The following is a 23264-nucleotide window of genomic DNA, read 5'->3' on the forward strand; positions in this document are numbered from 1 at the left end:
CTGCGTAGGATCCTACGGTCTTGGCGTGCATCCGTGCGTCGCTGCGGTCCAGTCCCAGGTCGACGGGCACGTGCACCATCCGCCGACCACTGGCGACAACATCGATGTACTGTGGAGACCTCACGCCCCACGTGTTGAGCGATTCGGCGGTACGTCCACCCGGCCTCCCGCATGCCCACTATACGCCCTCGCTCAAAGTCCGTCAACTGCACATACGGTTCACGTCCACGCTGTCGCGGCATGCTACCAGCGTTAAAGACTGCGATGGAACTCCGTATGCCTCGGCAAACTGGTTGACACTGACGGCGGCGGTGTACAAATGCTGCGCAGCTAGCGCCATTCGACGGCCAACACCGCGGTTCCTGGTGTGTCCGCTGTGCCGTGCGTGTGATCATTGCTTGTACAGCCCTCTCGCAGTGTCCGGAGCAAGTATGGTGGGTCTGACACACCGGTGTCAATGTGTTCTTTTTTCCATTTCCAGGAGTGTATTTATGGTTGGAAAGCTGAAAATTGTTAATTATTTTGGAATATTATTTCAACAGTGTTTCTTGTCTCCTTAAACAGAGGAGGAGCTGTCTGGCTAAGCGTTGGAGGCCAGGTTAAAGCAGCAGTTCTTTTGCACACTGCACCCAGAGACGATTCTCATGATGGTATTGAGGTGAGTGTCCAGCTTATTTACATGAGGAGCGTTCAATCATACCCAAAATATTCACCCTAGAAAACACCAAACTGCGCTCAGAAGTTCGAAGCGTATTTGATGTTGCTCCTTTGTAAGTACTGCAAAGTTTCTGCGTATGGTTTCTTCTTGTGATTATTGTACAAGATGCTTCCTGAAAGATAATGTCTTATCAGGAGTCATTTCAAGATAATTTGGGTGAGTCTAGTAGGGAAGCCCTGTGCTGTTGAAACGGACCTCCAGTTTATAGTCTGCTAGTATGTTGTTTAACTGGACTTCAGTTTTAGAAAGATTGCACAGGGTCAGATATTTATGTAGCTTGTTAATAACAACAGATAGAGTGTTTTCATCACTTTTGAACTCTGTGTGCTGAACCTCAACTGTTAGGTCGTCAGCATGTCCAAATGTCTTCGGGCTGGTTTCAGGTATGTCAGAAATATAAAGGTTGAAATGCATTGGGGGATAGCACTGACCTCTAAGGTAGTCCATTATTCAGTTTCACTTCTTTGCTTATGACATTACCATAGACTACTCGTAAGTGCCTGTCTGAGAGCATAGTACTAATCAGACTCAATGTGATTTGGCAGAAGATGACACTGATCATCTTACGTAAGACCCTCTTTTTCAACCGTGTATCGTAAACGGATGGCAAGTCGACAAAAATTACAAATGTCTTTAGTTGTTTCTGAAATCCAGCTTCGATACGTGTAGTCGGATTTAGGGCCTGGTCCGTGCAGCTTCATAATGACAGTATAGGGTGTAAAGCCCTCTTACAGTAAGGCGGGATGTAAGACGGCTCTTCAGACATTGTATCGAGCTGTCCAGCGGCGATTGAAAGACAAGTGTTCTTAGGAGGTCAGTAATGGTCCATTGTGGTGGTGGTGTTGTATCTCCATTTCATCGGCCTTTAGCATCCCACGCACATTCACTATAAGTCTGGGGATGTAGTTGCTCACTCTACACCCTTGAAATCTACATGTTGAAGGTACTCGTTCACCATCATATTTTAGATTATAAATACGTATACACATACAAATATGTAAATATGTGTGAAATATAGATACGTATAATACGTATTAAAATCTGTCAATTGGACCCCAGTTCCACGTAAGTGTCGAAAATAGTGCATGTATCACTTCAGGACGTCATCCATATACTCGTGCACTAGACGTCAGCCGCCACTGCAATCCAAGGACATAATTATTCTATGTTTTAACATGATGTCGATCCAGAAGAGATCATTCACCCCTCCATATCTGTACCTATCCACAACACTGGAGGGGTGTAACATATGTTCACGAGATGAAAGTACTGCAACAATCACCCTTCAGGCTTTGTGTAGTTTTCACTGAAGGTAAGCTAACAATCACGGTGCTGGGTTGTAGAATGCAGTAGACCTTGCTCTTACAGTCGTTGAATGTTTCCTCCTTCCAGTACCCAGAACAACCACCTCTGGTCGAAATAACGGCCTTGATACGCCTGGGCATCGAGTCAAACAGAGCTTGGATGGCGTGTACAGGTACAGTTGCCCGTGCAGCCTCAACACGATACCACAGTTCATCGAGAGTAGTGACTGGCGTATTGTGACGGGCCAGTTGCTCGGCCACCATTGAACAGACGTTTTCAGTTGGTGAGGGATCTGGATAACGTGCTGGCCACGGCAGCAGTCGAACGTTTTCTGTATCCAGAAAGGCCCGTACAGGACCTGCAACATGCAGTCGTGCATTATCCTGCTGAAATGTAGGGTTTCGCAGGGATCGGATGAAGGGTAGAGCCGCGGGTCGTAACACATCTGAAATGTAACGTCCACTGTTCAAAGTGCCGTCAATGCGAACAAGAGGTGACCGAGACGTGTAACCAATGGTACCCCATACCATCACGCCGGGTGATACGCCAGTATGGCGATGACGAATACACGCGTCCAATGTGCGTTCACCGCGATGTCACCAAACACTGATGTGACCATCATGATGCTGTAAACAGAACCTGGATTCATCCGAAAAAATGACGTTTTGCCATTCGTGTACCCAGGTTCGTCGTTGAATACACCATCGCAGGCGCTCCTGTCTGTGATGCAGCGTCAAGGGTAACCGCAGCCGCGGTCTCCGAGCTGATAGTCAATGCTGCAGCAAACGTCGTCGAACTGTTCGTGCAGATGGTTGTTGTCTTGCAAACGTCCCCATCTGTTGACTCAGGATTCGAGACGTGGCTGCACGATCCGTTACAGCCATGCGGATAAGATGCTTGTCATCTCGACAGCTAGGGATACGAGGCCGTTAGTATTCAGCACGACGTTCCGTATTACCCTCCTGAACCCACCGATTCCATATTCTGCTAACAGTCATTGGATCTCGACCAACGCGACCATCAATGTCGCGATACGATAAGCCGCAATCGCGATAGGCTACAATCCGACCTTTATCAAAGTCGGAAACGTGATGGTACGCATTTCTCCTCCTTACACGAGGCATCACAACAACGTTTCACCAGGCAACGCCGGTCAACTGCTGCTGTGTATGAGAAATCGGTTGGAAGCTTTCCTCATGTCAGCACGTTGTAGGTGTCGCCACCGGCGCCAACCTTGTGTGAATGCTCTGAAAAGCTAATCATTTGAATATCATAGCATCTTCTTCCTGTCGGTTAAATTTCGCCTCTGTAGCACGTCATCTTCGTGGTGTAGCAATTTTAGTGGCCAGTAGTTTAGATGTCGTGTGACAAGGGCCTCCCGTTGGGTAGACAGTTGGCCGGGTGCAAGTCTTTCGATTTGACGCCACTTCGGCGACTTGCGCGTCGATGGGGATGAAATGATGATGATTAGGACAACACAACACCCGGTCCCTGTGCGGAGAAAATCTCCGACCCAGCCGGGAACCGAACCCGGGCCCTTTGGATTGACATTCTGTCGCGCTGACCACACAGCTACCGGGGGCGGACACCAGACAGATAACATCGATTAGCTGTGACTCTGCCACTGAACGAGGTGACTGTTAATGTAGACGGCAAAGCTTTTTGGAACCACCAATTGTGAAGCAGTGTTCTAGCTGGATCGTGGTAGCTCAGCTTCCTCTTATCGACAGTGTGTAACATCGTCAATGGCAGTTCGTGCAAGATTATTCCGCAGAATTGCGTATAATCAGGATTAAAATCTTTCTGAAAGATCACACAATGGCACTATTTTAGCTCCACAGAGAAGGAAATGAAAATAGGAACAGGTTACGTCTCCATGAAACATGTGCATAAACTACTCAAAAATATTCCCGGTGAACTGAACGTTCAGAAAATTTCGGGTTTGCTGCCGGTCGTCATTCAATATATTCCACGATATTTCAACAGGCACCTACCACTCATCCTCAGGTGAGCCATCGAAGATTGACGAAGACGCCTTCTGTTGCGCAATACACAGGTTGTCTCAGAAATGTTGCGACAAACTCCGAGGGATGTAGATGGTGTCTTGAGGATCAAATCGAGGATATGAAGCCGTGTCCGGGAACGTAATCCAACGACGGTGCAAGGTATTCTGTAAATTACGGCCTTCCCCTCATCGAGAGATTGTAGAGAGTGTCTTGAACAAATCGAGGATAGAAGCGTGTCCGGAAACGTCGTCCAGTGACGCTGCAGGGGGGCGAAGGTACAGGCATCTGCGCCTGCCACAAGCCCACCCCCTCAGCAACAAACGTGACTTTGTACGCCGACGGACACTGGGCGGAACGTCTCGCAATGTCGCTTGTTATTGAGTGATCGCGGTTGAGTGCTACGACCGCCAGTGGAGCAGAAAGCCTTGTCCCCTATGGATGTGATGCATAGTTGCCTGAGTCGATGACGGTTACGGACTAGGATTTCCATCCGCATCCATCTGAAACATCCAATATGTTTCGGTATACAACAGAAAAATAAACTGATGATGGAAACCTGTGTCGGAAGCCATCATCCACGGAGACAACAGCATCACATTCACAGGACTCAAGGGCTTTCTACGCAGCAGCTAGCTCTATCTTCTCCACTGGCGACCGTGGCAATCAATCGCGGTCACTGAATAACAAACAACATTGAGAGACGGTTCACCTACGGGCCGTCAGCGTACAAAGTCACGTATGTCGCCGAGGGTGTGGCCCAATGGCAGGCGCCGACACCTCTGAGTTTGGCCCTCTGTAGCGTCACTGGATGACGTTTCCGGATACGCTCCTATCCTCGATTTGTTCAAGACACCCTCTACAACCCCTCGAAGAGGGGAAGGCCCGAATTCACTGAATACCTTGTCAGTGTGGTATACCTTACATAGTTCAGACTACCCGCAACATAAAAGAACGCTGCACTGAACATCAGTGCTGAATTCGCCTTTTGCAACCAAGCAAGTATGTCATTGCCGAACTTGTATTTCTACTGGGAACAGAATGGAGTATGATAAAACGACGATTCCGACCGCAGCAGCATCTTTTATTTCCATTGGACATTGGGTGGAGTACGGTAAAACAATGATCCTGTCCACGGCAACATCTTTTTGGCACTCCATTATTAAAGAGTCCATAGAAATACGCCTGACAAAACCTCTGGTGAACCTTGACAGCGACTACGAGCTGGACACTGCGTGGAATGCTACCGTCTCCACGATTTGCTCAAATCGAAGACTACAGAGTGCGCCGACGGGCGCTGAGGAGAGCTGAGCTCCGCAGTTCCATCAGGGAATATGCTGCCGCCGTGTAGTGTGGTGTGGCCCACCTGGTAACATGATTTTGAGGCACGCGCGAAATACTTACCACGCGCTATTTATTGTGGTGTGCTGGATGTCTACGTTAGCCTTCGATGGGTCGCCTGAGGGTCAGTGGCAAGCGCCCCTTTCAAATACTGTGGTATGTATTGAACGATGACCAGCTTCAAGCCTGAAATTTTTTTTAACAATGCTCAAAAATACTTTTACACCATCCATACGACTTCCATAGCTCTGTTATACACTACTGGCCATTAAAATTGCTACACCAAGAAGAAATGCAGATGATAAACGGGTATTCATTGGACAGATATATTACACTAGAACTGGCATGTGATTACATTTTCTAGCAAGTTGGGAGCATAGATCCTGAGAAATCAGTACCCAGAACAACCACCTCTAGCTTTAATAACGGCCTTGATACGCCTGGGCATTGAGTCAAACAGAGCTTGGATGGTGTGTACAGGTACAGCTGCCCATGCAGCCTCAACACGATACCACAGTTCATCGAGAGTAATGACTGGCGTATTGTGACGAGCCAGTTGCTCGGCCACCATTGAACAGACGTTTTCAGTTGGTGAGGGATCTGGATAACGTGCTGGCCACGGCAGCAGTCGAACGTTTTCTGTATCGAGAAAGGCCCGCACAGGACCTGCAACATGCAGTCATGCATTATCCTGCTGAAATGTAGCGTTTCGCAGGGATCGAATGAAGGGTAGAGCCGCGGGTCGTAACACATCTGAAATGTAACGTCCACTGTTCAAAGTGCCGTCTTTGTGATCAAGACGTGACCGAGACGTGTAACCAATGGTACCCCATACCATCACACCGGGTGATACGCCAGTATGGCGATGACGAATACACGCGTCCAATGTGCGTTCACCGCGATGGCGCCAAACACGGATACGAGCATCATGATGCTGTAAACAGAACCTGGATTCATCAGAATAAATGACGTTTTGCCATTCGTATACCCAGGTTCGTCGTTGAGTACACCATCGCAGACGTTCCTGTCTGTGATGCAGCGTCAAGGGTAACCGCAGCCATGGTCTCCGAGCTGACAGTCCATGCGGCAGAAAACGTCGTCGAACTGTTCGTGCAGATGGTTGTTGTCTTGCAAACGTCCCCATCTGTTGACTCAGGGATTGCGACGTGGCTGCACGATCCGTTACAGCCGTGCGGATAAGATGCCTGTCATCTCGACTGCTAGTGATACGAAGCCGTTGGGATCCAGCACGGCGTTCCGTATTGCCCTCCTGAACCCACCGATTCCATATTCTGCTAACAGTCATTGGATGTCGACCAACGCGAGCAGCAATGTCGCGATACGATAAACCGCAATCGCGATAGGCTACATCCGACCTTTACCAAAGTCGGAAAAGTGATGGTACGCATTTCTCCTCCTTACACGAGGCATCACAACAACGTTTCACCAGGCAACGCCGGTCAACTGCCGTTTGTGTATGAGAAATCGGTTGGAAACTTTCCTCATGTTAGCACGTTGTAGGTGTCACCACCGGTGCCAACCTTGTGTGAATGCTCTGAAAAGCTAATCATTTGCATATGACAGCATCTTCTTCTTGTCGGTTAAATTTCGCGTCTGTGGCACGTCATCTTCGTGGTGCAGCCATTTTAATGGCCAGTAGTATAGTTTTCAGTACTGTTACCGAGTGACGTGGCGCAGTGGTTAGCACACTGGACTCGCATTCAGGAGGTCGATGGTCCAGCCATCCTGATTTAGGTTTTTAACCAATCAATACTGTTTTTGACCACAAGGCTTTTCTACGTGCAGGGAATGTTGTATCATCATCATCATCATCATCATAATCATCATCATCTCCATCATCATGATCATTTCCTTTCGAGGATTCGGTGTCACAATCACTTGTTATCATGCATCCACCTCTTAGATGTCTAGTTAGTTGTCTTTTTCCAGTCATCTGATTATTCACTATTTTTTGGCAATCTGTTTTCTACCCTTCTGTCAACGTGATCTTTCTATTTCGTTCTATTCTCTTCTATCTTGTCATTAGCTGAAAAGATTTTTAAATCTGATCTTATTGTTTCATTCCTTGTTTTATACATTTTATTACAGCCCCTGACAAATATCATGGACTTCGTATCTGCTGTCTGTATACGTGTCCTTTTTAGGGTTCCGTACCACAGTCGGTAGAAACGGTACCCTTGCAGGATCACTTGTTGTCCGTCTGTCTAACTGTCTGTCTGTCCGATTGTTAACAACCATTTTTCAGATTGATATTTATGACAAATACTAAGGTCCACGTTTCCTTGGCGATGTAGAATATTGAAGCATATACGTCAATGCAATGGAAAGATAAGTCTATTTATGTCACATACATTGATACAAGCGAAGTCACTCATCAAAACTTATAGGGTACTTCCCGTCGATCTATAATTTTGCAGCACAGCCAAAGGAAAAAAATGCAGAAATACTTAATTTGTAATTATATCACTAATTTTTGGCCGTCATTGCTGATGATTCTTATTCCGAATTTAATCAACGGCTCTGTTCGAACCAAGGTCCCGGGACTTTCGATTAGTAGTCAGTGATTGTAACCCTAGAACACGGATCACATCCTACACAAATGGATCGGGATATATTTTCTAAAATTTTCCCATTTATTGTTATTTTCGATGTGACTGGGTTCTGACCTATGACAGACAATATCTTTGTCTTATTTGCAGATGTAGTCAAACTGCAGTATATGGGTTTTTGCCACGATCTATACACCTGTCCTTGGAAGTTATCTTCTGTTTTCTGTTTAATTATCTGATAATCAGCAACTAATAATTTAATAGTATGGTAGATACTACAGGGTGGTTATAATTGAGCTTCCTCGACTTGAGAGTGCCCCCATGAAAAACGAGTGATCGTAGGACAACGAAAATTTGTGGAAACTTTGGGAAGAACATGCAGAAGAGATATAAGGAAAAGAAACAATTGAAAGAAACACTTTTTTAATTTCCAAATAACATTTGTTACCTGCGAACCATGTTTGTGTTCCAGGTTACAAACGTTGCTCAGTGTGTCGACTGTTGCATGTGAATTTTGTGCGGATACAGTTCACAGTTGACCGAAGTGCTTTTCGAACGGCGCGCCATGGAATCTTCAGCTCTCGTGCCACAGCTCGTACATTGCTCGAGGATCGCACGTTGCGTCCAGCATTCTTCAGCAATTTGTGGCGCAACTAACCGTCGGCTTCTCTCAGGAGCATTTCCCAAATCGCCAGTTAATTCGAACTTCTGAATCATCTTCTTCAACCCCGGTGTGGAAAATGCTAAATTTGTTTCTAATACAAATTTCCGGCTTTTAAAAAAATAATTTGTCTTTTTGTATTATCATTACGTGAAGTCCTGAAGTTTTGTTGGTATGCTGAAATTATTGCATCATCGATTATATGCAATCTTTCATTAAGAATTTTTCATTAAAATTTACATCTCGAACTTACGGAATGTAAACACGCATTTTATTGCGGATCAGCACGACGCGCTTTGTCTCCAAACGTGAACGGGACGATGCTGCGTGTTTGCACTGTTGCGTCTGTCAACGTGCACTTGAAGGGTCATTTCAAGCCCAGATGGTTACCACGCTTACTCTTCATCACCAATTTCGCCAATGTTTATGGTATATGCAGGGTCGTGAGGTCGAGTACTTCTGGAAGAACTCTCACACTTTCTTTTTAATTTTCGGTTTTTCCGTTACTTACATTGCAAATACATCGAAATAATGCTCAATATATTGTATTTTCATAAAAGTATAGGCAAAGGAAAATGTGGGATTGCAAACAAATTTCCATGGAAGGACTCTTCTTACAGCGTCCACGTAGACTCTGAAAATAACTTTTCAAAAACAATCATAATTAAAGCTTCTTATCAAACAATTAAGTCGAAATTTCTCATTAGTCGACAGCAACTGAAATATTCTTTTTAACGTCAAGAATAATAAAATATTTTGATCAGTATTTTCACTTTCCAAGTCTCCAGAACCAATCGTCTTATAACAGAACCTTGGACCATCAAGGGGCAAAAGTAGTCCTCGTCAAACCACAGATATGAACAATGTAACCCACTCGTATACAGCGCAATATGCTATACCCCTTTCTGGAAAATTATTGCCAGTGTCAAAACTACTCAGTGCTTAAATTTTTAATAAAAATCATCAGAAATGACGGCCGACGACTTCCAGCATAAGTAGTCATTCTAGTTTTGTCAACGGCCTCGTCAAAGAGGAAGTAATGGCGGACAGCCCTTGTGGTGGAAAACTATCCCTAAAAGGCGGAAGAATCAGCAACGATCACCGACATGAAGATACAGACGGCAATAAAAACCAATGCATTGAAAGACACATAATGTGCATCCGTAGGACATATGGCCTGCAGCTGAAAAAAAAGTGTGCGATGATACCTCCACTGGTAAAATATTCCTCATTAGTCCCCCATTCGGATCTGCGGGAGTGGACTGTCAAGTGGAAGATGACCGTTAGGAAAAAATTGGATAACCAACGAAGGAATAACATGCTACGATTCGGGGCTCGGAATGTCAGAAGTTTGAAACTGGTAGGAAAGCCAGAAAACTTGAAAACGGAAATGTTAAGTCTGTATTCAGATATAGTGAGAGTCAGTGAAAGGACATAAAAGGAAAAGGATTTCTGATCAGATATATGAATAGCAGCAGAAAATGGTATAACAGGAATAAGATTCGTAATGTATAGGAAGGTATGGCAGAGGGTAAGCTATTGTGAACATTTCAGTGACAGGGTTATTCTCATCAGAATCGATATCAAACCAACGCCGGCAATAATAGTTTAGGTATACGTCCCGAAGTCGCAGGCAGGAGATGAAGAGATAGCAAAAGTATGTGAGGTTACTGAACGGACAGTTCAGTATATAAAGGGAGAGGAAAACCTAATAATCTTGGAGGACTGGAATGTGGTTGTAGGGGAAAGAGTAGAAGAAACGGTTACGGCGGAATATGGGCTTGGTAGTAGGAATCTGAGAGGAGAAAGTCAGTTGACTTCTGTAACAATTTTCAGCTAGTAACAGCGAATAGTCTTTTCAATAATCGCAAGAGGAGGAGGTGTTCTTGGAAAAGGCCGGGTGATACGGCAAGATTTCAGTTAGATTAGATCATGGTCTCGCAGAGGTTCCAAAATCGGATGATGCATTTTAAGGTGTGCCAAGACCATAATTTAGCTATGATAAAGAATAGGACGAAGTTTAAGAGAATCGTACGGAAGAATCAGGCTGGAAGGAAGAGGGGTACTATACTACTGAGTAATAACAAGATGCGTTTGAAGTTTTCTGAAGATGTGCTTACTGTGACAAGGAATACCACAGTACGCAGTGCAATTGAAGGGAAGTAAACATCTCTAAAATGTGCAAACACAGATGCTGGAAAGACAAAAATAGGTACTTCGAAGGCAACTGCGAAGAAACCTTTGGTAACAGGAGAAATACTTAAACTGAAATGCAGTTGCAAAATCTGCAGGCTTAGCTAGTATCTCAATTTATGTTCAATCACGCAGTTCTTGGGATTTTCCATATGTTTGTTCAGTCCCTAAATCTTTGTGTTCACGTGTTGCATTCTCAATGCATAAGTTGAAGAGTAATGGCCAAAGGCTACATTCTTGCCTAACACCTTCCTTTACTGTCTGGAATTCTTGGATTTACTGTCGGATCCTAAAATCAACATGATTTGATATTTCAGCGCCCCACCAGTCCACCATCTTCAGGAGACATGCTGCTGCTGCTGCTGAGCCCCGCTGAAAACTGATGCCAAACCTTTGTTTCTTTATTCTGTTTCAAGTCCGCATGGAAAGATGGGCTGGGAGACAAAGTTTACACGGATTTAAAAGATGTCTTAAAATGCATAAAAAACAAATGACACTAAACGTAGGTTTTTAAAAAATCCATTGGTGGACTGTTTTTATGATGTTTGAAACATTTTATATTATTTTATATTATGGTTAAATGTAATAACTGATGATAATGTTAATGATGCTACGATGTAATGGTGATGCTGTTTGCTCATGTAAATATTAACGATCATGACGGAGGTGGAATGATAAGTATGAATATGGGGCCCTGTAGAACCACAGGCAGGGACTAAATGTCAGTGAGGTGGAGGATTCATTATTGAGGAACATGAGGTGAAGCATCATGTCTAGGTTTGGAAGGAGCGATGTATCCCAGGAAGGTTTTCATCGTTTGGGAATGGAAATTGGCGGTAATTTTGGCAGAAGATGATGGAAAAGGCTTGGTGATACATCGAAAGTTGAATATGGAACATGACTAAGCAGTGACTGCCTGCTTGACAGTAGGGGATTTGAAACTGATTTAGCAGTAGAAGACTGTAATGAACTGAAATTATAGTCTGCTGCTTGTACTTTTAATGAACTGAAATTTTAACATATGATGTAGATATAGAAAGATGTAAGCTTAAGTTATAACCTAAGACTGGTTGTAATAAGTTTTGCCAATGTAACGAAAAGATTATGTAATATATTGAGCTACATATCTCCGTGTTTTTCTTGTGGTATACACCTATCACACCTGTTTGATCCTGCGCGACAGACAGAATATTCCATCTCATTCATGCATGTATACAGTTGCCCAGTGCTTACAGAGAATGCGTGCGTAAGGACTTGTCAGTACGCAGACAAGCAAAGCATATACTTTACAGAGAATCACTGAAACATCTCGTATGCTTTCAGCCTGCCACCGTGGGTAGTAATTATGTTGTAAGTTTTTAAATAAAATATGAAAATGGTAATTCAATGAGATAACGTTAAGTCTTAAATAGGAAAAATGTACATATCTACCTAGTTTCTCATGTTTTCCTGTCCGTAATGGAAGTCGATGACCATGAATCTGCATTCTATAGAGAGATCATGTAATAACAGCCCTGTTCCGCCATTAGAGAGACGTACACATAAATGGTCGAAGCCTTCATTGGAGTAATCTATGCTTCTTCAGGATCGGGGAGGCGAAGTGCCTCTGCCTTCTTTGCGGAGGTGGTCTTGCCTCTTTTAGTGGGACGGCAAGATGTATTGGTGCTGGGTGTTTGTTTTAGTTCCACCCTCCATTCCAAAGATCAGCTGCCGCATCATTTGCCTTGCACAGAGCTTGCCACGATCGTCGACCGTCTGGAACTTGTGGACACGTGGGAACACTTTCATGGCGACTGTCCCGGTTTCGCGCGCTACATCGCTCATTCTTCAAGTCACCTTGGTGACTTTTATATCTCGTGCTCGCTAGTGGGAGAAACCCGACAGGCTGACACTTGGCCTGTCGCTTTTTCCGATCATGCGGCCTATGGCTGCACCGTCACCCTCGACCGCCAGAGGTGTGGGGCGGAAGTGGTGTTTGGAGACTGAATGTAGCCATACTGGCGTATACCGACTGTCAGCGGCTTATCGAGGTGACATGCTGCCGCCGCTATGGCGGTTGCCCGTCTACGTTGTCGTGGCCATATGGCAGAGACCCGGCAGCTTGGAGGAGGCAGTTCCTGGACTTTTATTACCAAGTGTTGATGGACTGCTCTACGATATCGTTTTTGTCTGAACGATGTACAATAGTGAACCACTTCAAAGCACAAGTCGCAGCCCTCACGCGCCTCCACCTTGCAGGGATCGTTGTGCGAGCCCGCACTAGTTACCAGATGGATTTGAAAGCTTTGTCGATGTACCAGCTTCTAGCGGACAGGCGACGACGGCGCCAGGCTCCGATTCGAACTATCACTGATGACGAAGACGTACAACATGACACCCAATGCGGCACTGTACGCGCCCTTCATGTCTTTTGTGCTAGGTTTTGCGCTAACCACCCTCATTCACCGCCTGTCATTGAAGAAGTCTCTCGGCCCACGTTCGTCACAGTACCAGAGGATACGGTCTTGAATTTGGAGGCACCAGTAACAGAAGAAAAAGTACTCAATACTGTCCTAGCGGGACTGTCACCTGGCCCTGACGGAATTCCCCTCTGGCTTTACTGTGCTTTCCAACATCTATTAGTGCCCGCGTGGACTGTTATCTGTGGAGAAATGACGTCCCCTGTGGTGAGTATCCCCGAAACCTTTCTTGAGGGCCTTATTGTCTCTATTCACAAACGTCACAGGTGTACGCACATTAGTGACTATCACTCCTTGACCCTGATAAACAGCGACATAAAGGTCTTTACACGTCTTTTGACAGTGCGATGGGCCGTCATGTCGTGTCCTAAGATCTGGCGTAGCTAGGTTGAGTGTACAGCATATGTACAGCGCTCTGCCGCTACAGGGATCTGATTGCTCTTGCTCATGCTAAACATTTTCCCGTGGCTTTGGCGTCCTTAGACTTCAGCCTGGCGTTTGATCGCGTCGACCATTCTTTTCTTACAGCTGTCATACGTCATATGGGATACCAGACACTGTTATTGATGTAGTCGTACGTCTCCTGCGCGGCGCTACATCCCGACTGCTGTATAATGGAGGCTGACACAACCGATCCTGATCAGGTGCTCGGTGGAACAGGGATGTCCTCTGTCGGCGTTGCTCTACACCTTCGCCCTAGAACCATTGTTATGTGGTCTATGACAGCGGCTGACGGGGATTTCACTCGGTCGACATGGATTTTGCTGCATCAGCTATGCGGGCGACTTGGTCCTCTGCCTTCGAAGTGCTGACGACACCAGAGCGACGCTTACTTGTGTGGCAACCTACGGCGAGATGTCGGGCAGCTTCCTTATTGTACGTAAACAGCGAGCTATGAGCATCGGTACAGGACTGCCGGAGGGGGAGCGTTGACCCGTTGAACTTAACTGATACATTAAACTCCATTGGCACCGAATTTATGGCTGACCTGCGGTGCTCTACAGCCCTCGGCTGCAGACGGGTGCTGTAGGTCTGGACCGTTGAACATCCTGCAACATACGCATTATGTCAGTACCCACACAACGTCGCGCATCCCTCACATGACGCAATCTCTTCCGGTTCTGCACACCCTAGATCGCCACATCTTAGCTGCGATGGGTCTTTTGTTAGCCAGGGGGTGAGCTCCAAAGTCTGCTTTGGATCTCTCACCATTCCCGAGGCTTGAGTGGGTGTGGGTCTTCACCATGTTGTGGATAGAGCTCGGGAACGTTTTGTCAGCTTGCAGTCGACGATGGGGCGGCGTTGCCCAACGAGCCTTACCAGCTTAATGCTGAATGTGTATGCCCCGGCCTCTTCGGCCCCTCTGGTGACGTTGTCGGTCACCCCAGCGCATTTCTATCACATCGGACTTTTTTTTCTGCAGCACAATTATCTTCCTGCCTCTTGCCGGCTGTGTGTTTTCGAGCAAGGTAGTATGCACTGAGAAGCAATTGGCCCTCGTCGTCGGCCTGGGTGGCCGAGCTGTTCTAGGCGCTACAGTCTGGAACCGCGCGACCGCTACGGTCGCAGGTTCGAATCCTGCCTCGGGCATGGATGTGTGTGATGTCCTTAGGTTAGTTAGGTTTAAGTAGTTCTAAGTTCTAGGGGACTGATGACCTCAGATGTTAAGTCCCATAGTGCTGAGAGCCATTTGAACCTCTTTAGCCCTCGTCCCAACGTGATAGAACAGAAGTACCCACACAAGACATGGCGCAATATATGGCGGACGGCGACCGCCCCTTTTCATGACATTGCTGAGCGCTCCGCATGGTATGTCACTGTCTCCCCGTTTTGCGTCACGGTGCTGGGTGTCGGACGCCGACAATCGTCGCTTTGTATACTGAAGAGCCTAATATCGTGAAGAGCCCTCGTGAGAACGCAGAAGTGCCACAACACGACGTAGCACGCACTCAACAAATGTCTGAAGTAGTGCTGGAGGGAATTGCCACTATGAATCCTGCAGGGCTGTCCATAAATCCGTAAGAGTGCGTGGGGGAGAGGGGGGGGGGGTTGAGATCTTTTCTAAACAGCATGTTACAAGGCGTCCCAGATATGCTCAATAATTTTCATGTCTGGGGAGTCTGGTGGCCAGCGGAAGTGTTTAAACTCAGAAGGATGTTCTTGGAGCCACTCTCTAGCAATTATGAACGTGTGGGTTGTCGCAAAAGTTCGTCGGAATGTACAATGGACATGAATGAATGCAGGTAATCAGACATGATCCTTACGTTCGCGTCACCTGTCAGAGACTTATTTAGACATATCAGGGGTCCCAACTACACACGCCCCACCATTACATAGCCTCCACCAGCATGAACAGTCCCCTGCTGACATGACTGTTTCATGGATTCATGATGTTGTCTCCATACCCGTACACGTCCATCCATTCGGTACAGTTTGAAACCAGACACGTCCGAGCAGGCAACATGTTTCCAGTCATCAACAGTCGAATGTCGGTGTTGACGGGCCCAGACGAAGCGTGAAGCTTTGTGTCGTGCAGTCATCAAGGGTACACCAGTAGGCCTTTGGCTCCGAAAACGCTTATCGATGATGTTTCGTTGAATCGTTCGCACGCTGACACTCGTTGATGGCCCAGCATTGAAATCTGCGGCAATTTGCGGAAGGGTTGCACTTCTGTCACGTTGAACCATTGTCTTCAGTCGTCGTTGGTCCCGTTCTTGCAAGGTCTTTTTCCGGTAGCAGCGATGTCGGAGTTTTGATGTATTACTGGATTCTTGATATTCACGGTACACTCGTGAAATGGTCGTACGGGAAAGTCCCCACTTCATCGCTACCTCGGAGATGCAGTGTCCTATCGCTCGTGCGCCGACTGTAACACCACGTTGCTCAAAGTCACTTAAATCTTGATAATCTGCCATTGTAGCAGCAGTAACCGATCTGACAACTGCACCAGACACTTGTTGTCTTATTTAGGCGTTGGCGACCTCAGCGCCGTATTCTGCCTGTTCACATATCTTTGTACTTGAATACGCACGTCTATACCGGTTTCTTTGACGTTTCAGTGGACGTGTTCCGGCATTAGATGTCTGGCGCTTGATCCAGCGAATTCTGCCCTGTTTCATGCCTGCCACTCCGAATAACAACGCACACGATGCTGTTCACGGACGATGTGTACTATCCGCAGATGAAGACTCACGCTCTGAAGTGGTTCTGTTGTTTTGGCGATCGATATTTTTTTGCCCTCAGCGAGAAGAGTTTCTCGATTTTTGGACTTATGCGAACGAACGACATTGCGTCATTGTCCGTAATCAGATATGAAGGCAATGCTTTTCCAACTTTCTTTGGAGGGCTTTCTACGACCCGCCGCGTAGTTGAAATTTCCCTGCAATGTGCAGTTGATCTGGTGCACTATTTTTGATACTATGATCCCCAACAGTATTCTCTTTTATTTAAAGAAGATGTGCATGGATTCCTAGACGGCTACGATCCGCTTTCATGGATTTAACCCCACAGATCCGAGCAAAAGAAAAAAAAAACTTCTTCTCTGTTACGAATATTTGATACCTTCTCTGCCCTTTCATTCCCACCTTTTTTAGTTGCGGTAGCCCTAGTGGGATATGAGTAGTTAGGGGCCAATGCCTGAAGTGCAGCAGATATTTTTTTAGGATCTAAGTGGCAGTGGCACACACGCCGCTTTTCTGTAATTTCCTTTATAACTAGAAAAGGGAGGGAGGGAGAAATCTAAAGAAAGAAAAAGAAAATAAAAGCGGTAAAGTGAGCGCTTGGGAACCGAGATGTCGCAAGTTCGAATCTCTGTCGGACCACGGATATTTCGGTCTTCATTTTAACGTAGTGTTGACCTCTCAACGGTGTAATGAATCGGCACAAACCACATGTGTTATGGGTTCCCCGTTAAACTGTAGCCTACTTCTGCTTTCCCCGGTTATGTAATTGGAGTCGGTTAGGGAAACGCAAGTCGCCGAAGTGACGTCAGATAGAGAGACTTGCACCAGGCCATTTTATTATTATACACACACCAAAAAAAGTTATGCGTCACCGCGGTTCCCAGAACTCCTGAACGATCAAAAATGGTTCAGAGCACTATGGGACTTAACTTCTGAGGTCATCAGTCCCCTAGAACTTAGAACTACTTAAACCTAACTAACCTAAGGACATCACAGACATCCATGCCCGAGGCAGGATTCGAACCTGCGACCGTAGCGGTGACGTGGTTCCAGACTGTAGCGCCTAGAACCGCTCGGTCACTCCGGCCGGCCTGAACGTTGCCTGTGGATATTATATCACAGACACAGTCCCTTTGACCGTTCAGAGATGTCACTAAACCCGCCCAAAGATTTAAACAACCAAGCATGAGCAGCGCCTAGGACACAGAGGAGGACCGACAGCCGATCAGTTCCAGTCATTCCACCAGGAAGAAGGTACACGGCTCGTGTTGCCTGTAATTCAACCTTGCCTAGACTGGCAATACCGCAGGTCGATCATGTCCACATTGTTACTTTGCGCCAGGAAGGGCTCTCAACAAGGGAAATGTCCAAGCGTCTCAGAGTGAACCAAAGCGATGTTGTTCGGACATGCAGGAGATACAAAGAGACAGGAACCGTCGATGACATGCCTCCCTCAGGCCGCCCAAGGGCTACTACTGCAGTGGATGACCTCTATCTATGGATTATAGCTCGGAGGAACCCTGACAGAGACGCCAACATATTGAATAATGCTTTTCGTGCAGCCACAGGACGTCATGTTACGACTCCAACTCTGCACTATAGGCTGCATGATGCGCAACTTCATTCCCGACGTTCATGGCGAGGTCCATCATTGCAACCACGAACCACGACACTATGCAGTGCGCTACAGATGGGCCCAACAACAGGCCGAATGGACCGCTCAGGACTGGCATCACGTTCTCTTCACCGATTATTGTCGCATATGCCTTCAATCAGACAATCGTCGGAGGCGTTTTTGGAGGCAACCCGGCCAGGCTGAACGCCTTAGCCAGACTGTCCAGCGAGTGCAGAATTGGGGTGGCACTGCGTGGGCCCGACGTACGCCGCTGATGGTTCAAAATGGTTCAAATGGCTCTGAGCACTATGGGACTTAACTTCTAAGGTCATCAGTCTCCTAGAACGTAGAACTACTTAAGCTAACTAACCTAAGGACATCTCACACATCCATGCCCGAGGCAGGATTCGAACCTGCGACCGTAGCGATCGCGCGGTTCCGGACTGTAGCGCCTAGAACCGCTCGGCTACTCGGGCCGGCCGCCGCTGGTGGTCATGGAAGGCGTCGTAACGGCTGTACGATAGGTGAGTGCCATCCTCCGACCGATAGTGCAAACATTTCGGCAGCATATTGACGAGGCATTCGTTCTCATGGACGACAATTCACGCTCCCCATAGTGCACATCTTACGAATGAGTTTCTTCAAGATAACGACATCGCTCGACTAGAGTGGCCAGCATGTTCTCGAGACATGAACCCTATCGAACATGCCTGGGGTAGATTGAAAAGGGCTGTTTATGGACGACGTAAGCCCCCAACACTCTGAGGGATCTACGCCGAACCGCCGTTTAGGCGCTGGACCAACAGTGCCTTGATGAACTTGTGGATTGTTTGCCAGGACGAATACAGGCATGCATCAGTGCAAGAGGGCGTGCTACTGCGTGTTAGAGGTACCGGTGTGTACAGAAATCTGGACCACCACCTCTGAAGGTCTCGCTGTATGGTGGTAGAACATGCAATATGTGGTTTTCATGAGGGCAGAAATGATGTTTATGTTGCCCTCTAATCCAATTTTCTGTACAGGTGAAGCAAAACTTTTTTTGATGTGTGTATTACCGACACACACAATGGAATTTGTACTGAAGCCTCAGAGCGCGATGCACTGGTTTGGACACTTTCCCTATGGCTGGCGAACATTCCCTCCTTGTGCTGTTGCAACTGTTGAGAAGCAGCTGCGGACTGTGAAAATGCCAGAAGAGCCGGCGGGCAGCATCCGGCTGGTGGCTGCGGCCGCCTGGGAGCCGGTCCTCGCGCCGGCGGACCCGGCGACGCGGGAGGCGCGTCCTCGAGGAAGAAAGCGCGCGGCGCACCCAGCGGCGGCCGCGGCGTGGCCTTGCCGTGGCCCGCTGCCAGCCGAGGCTGGCCCGCGGCCGCGTATAAAGCCACGGCGGGCGCCGGCGCGCGTGTGTCTCCACGCGTCCAGAAGACATGGCCCACCACGACTCCTACCTACCCAGCGCTCTGCTGCTTCCGCTGCTGCTGCTGATGGCTGGCGTTCCGTCAGCTGCGCCAGCCCTCAAACGTCTGCGTAAGTACAGTCTCCTAGTAATAATAATAATGAAATAATAATAGTAAACCGCTGTTCCCATTCCGATTACATGAATACCGGGCTGGTACCCATTCCCACCTTAGTTCCACGATCCGCAAACAATTCTAAAACGTCTCTAACTTGCACACGAGACAAAACTAGATGCAGACGGGTAGGGAACACAATTTCTGTCCCGTTTGGAAGAGGTGGCGATGGGAAGGGCATCCTGCCACGCACCTGCCACTAGCGGTGACAGATCCGGAATAACATGCCGACCCCGTGGAGGCAAGGGATATGGTCGCGAAGAAAAAGAATGAGATCCTGACGTAAAGAGTTGAACAAAAACGCAGATAAACAGCGAGAAATGGATGCTTAAAGTTAAATACAGATGCTAGCCAAGCTTGCAGAATACGCTGTTGCATTTGAAAATGAACAGAACATGTACAACATCAAATGGTTCAAATGGCTCTGAGCACTGTGGGACTTAACTGCTGAGGTCATCAGTCGCATAGAACTTAGAACTACTTAAACGTAACTAATCTAAAGACATCACACACATCCATCCGCGAGACAGGGTTGGGTTGTTCTGGGGGAAGAGACCAAACTGCGAGGTCATCGGTCTCATCGGTTTAGGGAAGAACGGGGAAGGAAGTCGGCCGTGCCCTTTCAAAGGAACTATCCCGGCCTACCCCTGGAGCGATTTAGGGAAATCACGGAAAACCTAAATAAGAATGGCCGGACGTGGGATTGAACCGTCGTCCTCCCGAATGCGAGTCCAGTGTGCTAACCAGCCCGAGGCAGGATTCGAACCTGCGACTGTAGCAGTCATGCGGTTCCGGAGTGAAGTATCTAGAACCGCTCGGCTACCGCAGCCGGCTTGTACAACATCCTTGATACGTTGTAGTTTAGGAGGAATAACAAGTGGACTGAAGCGTGAATGGGAATCTGAAGCGTGAATGGGAATCTGGATCGAAGAGAGAGGCGTGCCAAGTAGGCCGTGTGGTTATGCAAAGCCACTGTGTAGGGTGGCGCAGTAGTTAGCGCCTCTGCCTATTGAGTAGGAGAGCCGTGTTCGAATCCCAGCCTTAGTACAACCTTTCATTCGCCGTTTCAGTCCCCATATATACGTCGTAGATGTTTGGGACTCTGAAATGTTCTGGAACCATAGAGTTTCTTTTGTATACGTTGTGTCCGTCGTCGTCAGAATCGTGTTCTGTATAATTGTGAACGCGTTATGACGGAGCTAAGTGAATTCGAACGTGGGCAAGTTGTTGGTGCTAGTGTAGTGGGCGCTTTTGTAACCAAGGTGATCGAAGTGATTGGTGTTTCAAGAGGCGCCGTATCGAAGAGCTATACCTCTTACAAGGAAAGCGTAAAAGCATCATCCACCATGGCGCAACGGGAACGAAAGTGTGTTTTGAGCGATCGTGATGGACGGCTATTCAAGAGAATTATGGAGAAAAACAGGAGAACAACAGCTACAAAAGTCACTGTAGAAATGAATGACGCATTCGCGAACCGTATCAGCACCAAAAACAACACGAAGGGAGCTCCATAAGCAGGGAATTTCAGGGCTCACTGGAATTACAAAGTCACTCATCTGTGATGAAAATACCAGTAACAGGAAAACTTGGTGTCGAATCCATGAAACCTTGACTATGGAGCAATGAAAGAATGTCATTTGGCCGTATGACACCTTTTTTACACTGTTTCCAACCTCTGGCAGGGTTTACATTCCAAGAGTGAAACATGGCAGGGATTCGGTGATGATTTGGGCAACCATACCATGATATTCCAAGGGCGCCATGGTTATTCAGCAAGGTCGGGTTACTGCCAACGAATATGCGACCATTTTGGCTGATCAGGTCCATCCCATGGTACAATGTTCCTTCCCTAATGATGATGCTGTATTCCAAGACGCATGTCACACATCCGGGACTTGTTTGTGAGCACGAGGATGAAGTGTCGCATCCTCAGTGCCCACCCCAGTCGCCAGATCTCAATGTTATTGAGCCTTTGTGGTCTACTTTGGAGAGAAGGCGTGTGATCACTATCCACCTCCATCAGCCTTGTCTGAACTTATGTTTATTTTGGAGGAACAATCGCCTAATGTTTCCATTAAAACCATGCAGTACCTGTGTTTATCCATTCCGAGACGAATGGAAACTGTTGTGAATGCCAACTGTTTCCCTACTCCTTATGTAAGGTATGGCAATGTGTTCTGTTTTTAGTGCTTCTATGCTTTTGTCCAACCCTTGTAGTTCGTATGATCCTAGCTATGAGCGGCACCCGCCATTTGCTACGTAATGATCTTGCGGCAGTCACCACAGAAGAGGTTTTACCCTAATAATCTTCTTCTGAGCTCTACTAGTGAGGGGGAAGACAGGGTTAATCATTCGTAACTTCTACACACTCATTCTGGTGCGGTTTGCACCTCGCTGCATACAGGAAGACTCCAAGATCCAACCATTTTACTGCCAACTGCAGGGTGTAACAGTTTACACTCATCCTCCCAAACTGGTAATATTACTAAAGGGGGCCGCATTTTGCGAATCCAGATTTACGTCAGCTGTTGGCAACACATGAAAATTTGTGCCGGACTGGAACTCGAACCCGGGTTTCCCGCTTATCGCATGCATGCATGTCTGAAGCACACTGTAATGTGAGAAATACAGACTGTGTACAGAGACACTGTAGCCATCCACGGCGTATCCATGCCTCTATGGGCTAAAATGAAGATAAAATATTTGCTTCTCCCTGTGCAGGAATCATGAAATTTGCGAGCGTATGGGTTGTGGTCCCCGTGGCATATTGAAGTTTGGATCAGTCTTAGAGGCTGTTAAGGCGACCTCTCGCAATACTTGAGAAATCCAGGTTTCAATCCCGGTCGAGCATAATTTCCATGTGTCTCAAGTAGCTGACGTCAATCCAAATTCACAAAATGCCAATCCATTTCCTAATATTTACACAGCAACAATCGTCAGATTGGTGTATGTTCCTACATGTCTAAGGGCATTATAATGTTAAGATACAGACTCTGCATAAATACAGACCATGTGACTATCCATGACGTTCTTAGGTAAGTCCTTCGGCTTAAAAAAAACCGTAACAATTACAAATTGCGAGAGTCATTTGAAAAACGAAGTAGGCTGATTTATTTTAATAAAGCCGATTTAGCCTGTTTAGCCACTGTTTAATTTATTACCGATGCAACGTCAATATCGCCGTACGAAAAATAAGGGTACACTGCCTCACCCAGAATGTGAGACGCAAATAAAATTGAATTTCAGGAGTCGTGAGAGTCTGTGATGTTATCTGAGTGACTACAGTATTGAGTTCGATTTACAAAGAACATGGCAATATGAGCCCATTTTCCAGAATGACGTTGCACCCCTGTGATCTGGATAAACGCACTGATTCGCTGGGGAAGGATGTCATAAAGCCTTTGTATCTTCTCCTGAGCCAAGGTAGCCCACAACAATTGTAACTGGTCCTTGACGTCACAGATACAGGAACTTGGACAGATCCGAGACATGTACCATGTGTGGACGAGCATTGTCCTGTTGAAAAATGGCACCTCGATACAGTCGCAAGAGGTGTATATGAGGAAACAAGATGATCGTGTTGTTCTGCTGTGTCTGCAAACGTCCTCAATCTCGACTATCTGTTGCCTGAAATCATACCCGATGG

General features: G+C 46.9%; 1 protein-coding gene across 1 annotated transcript in view; it reads left to right on the top strand.

Moving 5' to 3' along the window:
* Nucleotides 1–19441: 19441 nt before the first annotated feature.
* LOC126457275 (uncharacterized) overlaps nucleotides 19442–23264 on the top strand; it is a 54123-nt gene continuing 50300 nt past the window's right edge. Inside the window, exon 1 of the mRNA XM_050093438.1 lies at nucleotides 19442–19574. Within this exon, the coding sequence (XP_049949395.1) occupies nucleotides 19475–19574 (100 nt within the window). The 5' untranslated portion in view covers nucleotides 19442–19474. The remainder of the gene's footprint in view (nucleotides 19575–23264) is intronic.

Source organism: Schistocerca serialis, chromosome 2, assembly GCF_023864345.2.
Source record: "Schistocerca serialis cubense isolate TAMUIC-IGC-003099 chromosome 2, iqSchSeri2.2, whole genome shotgun sequence".
NCBI lineage: Eukaryota > Metazoa > Arthropoda > Insecta > Orthoptera > Acrididae > Schistocerca > Schistocerca serialis.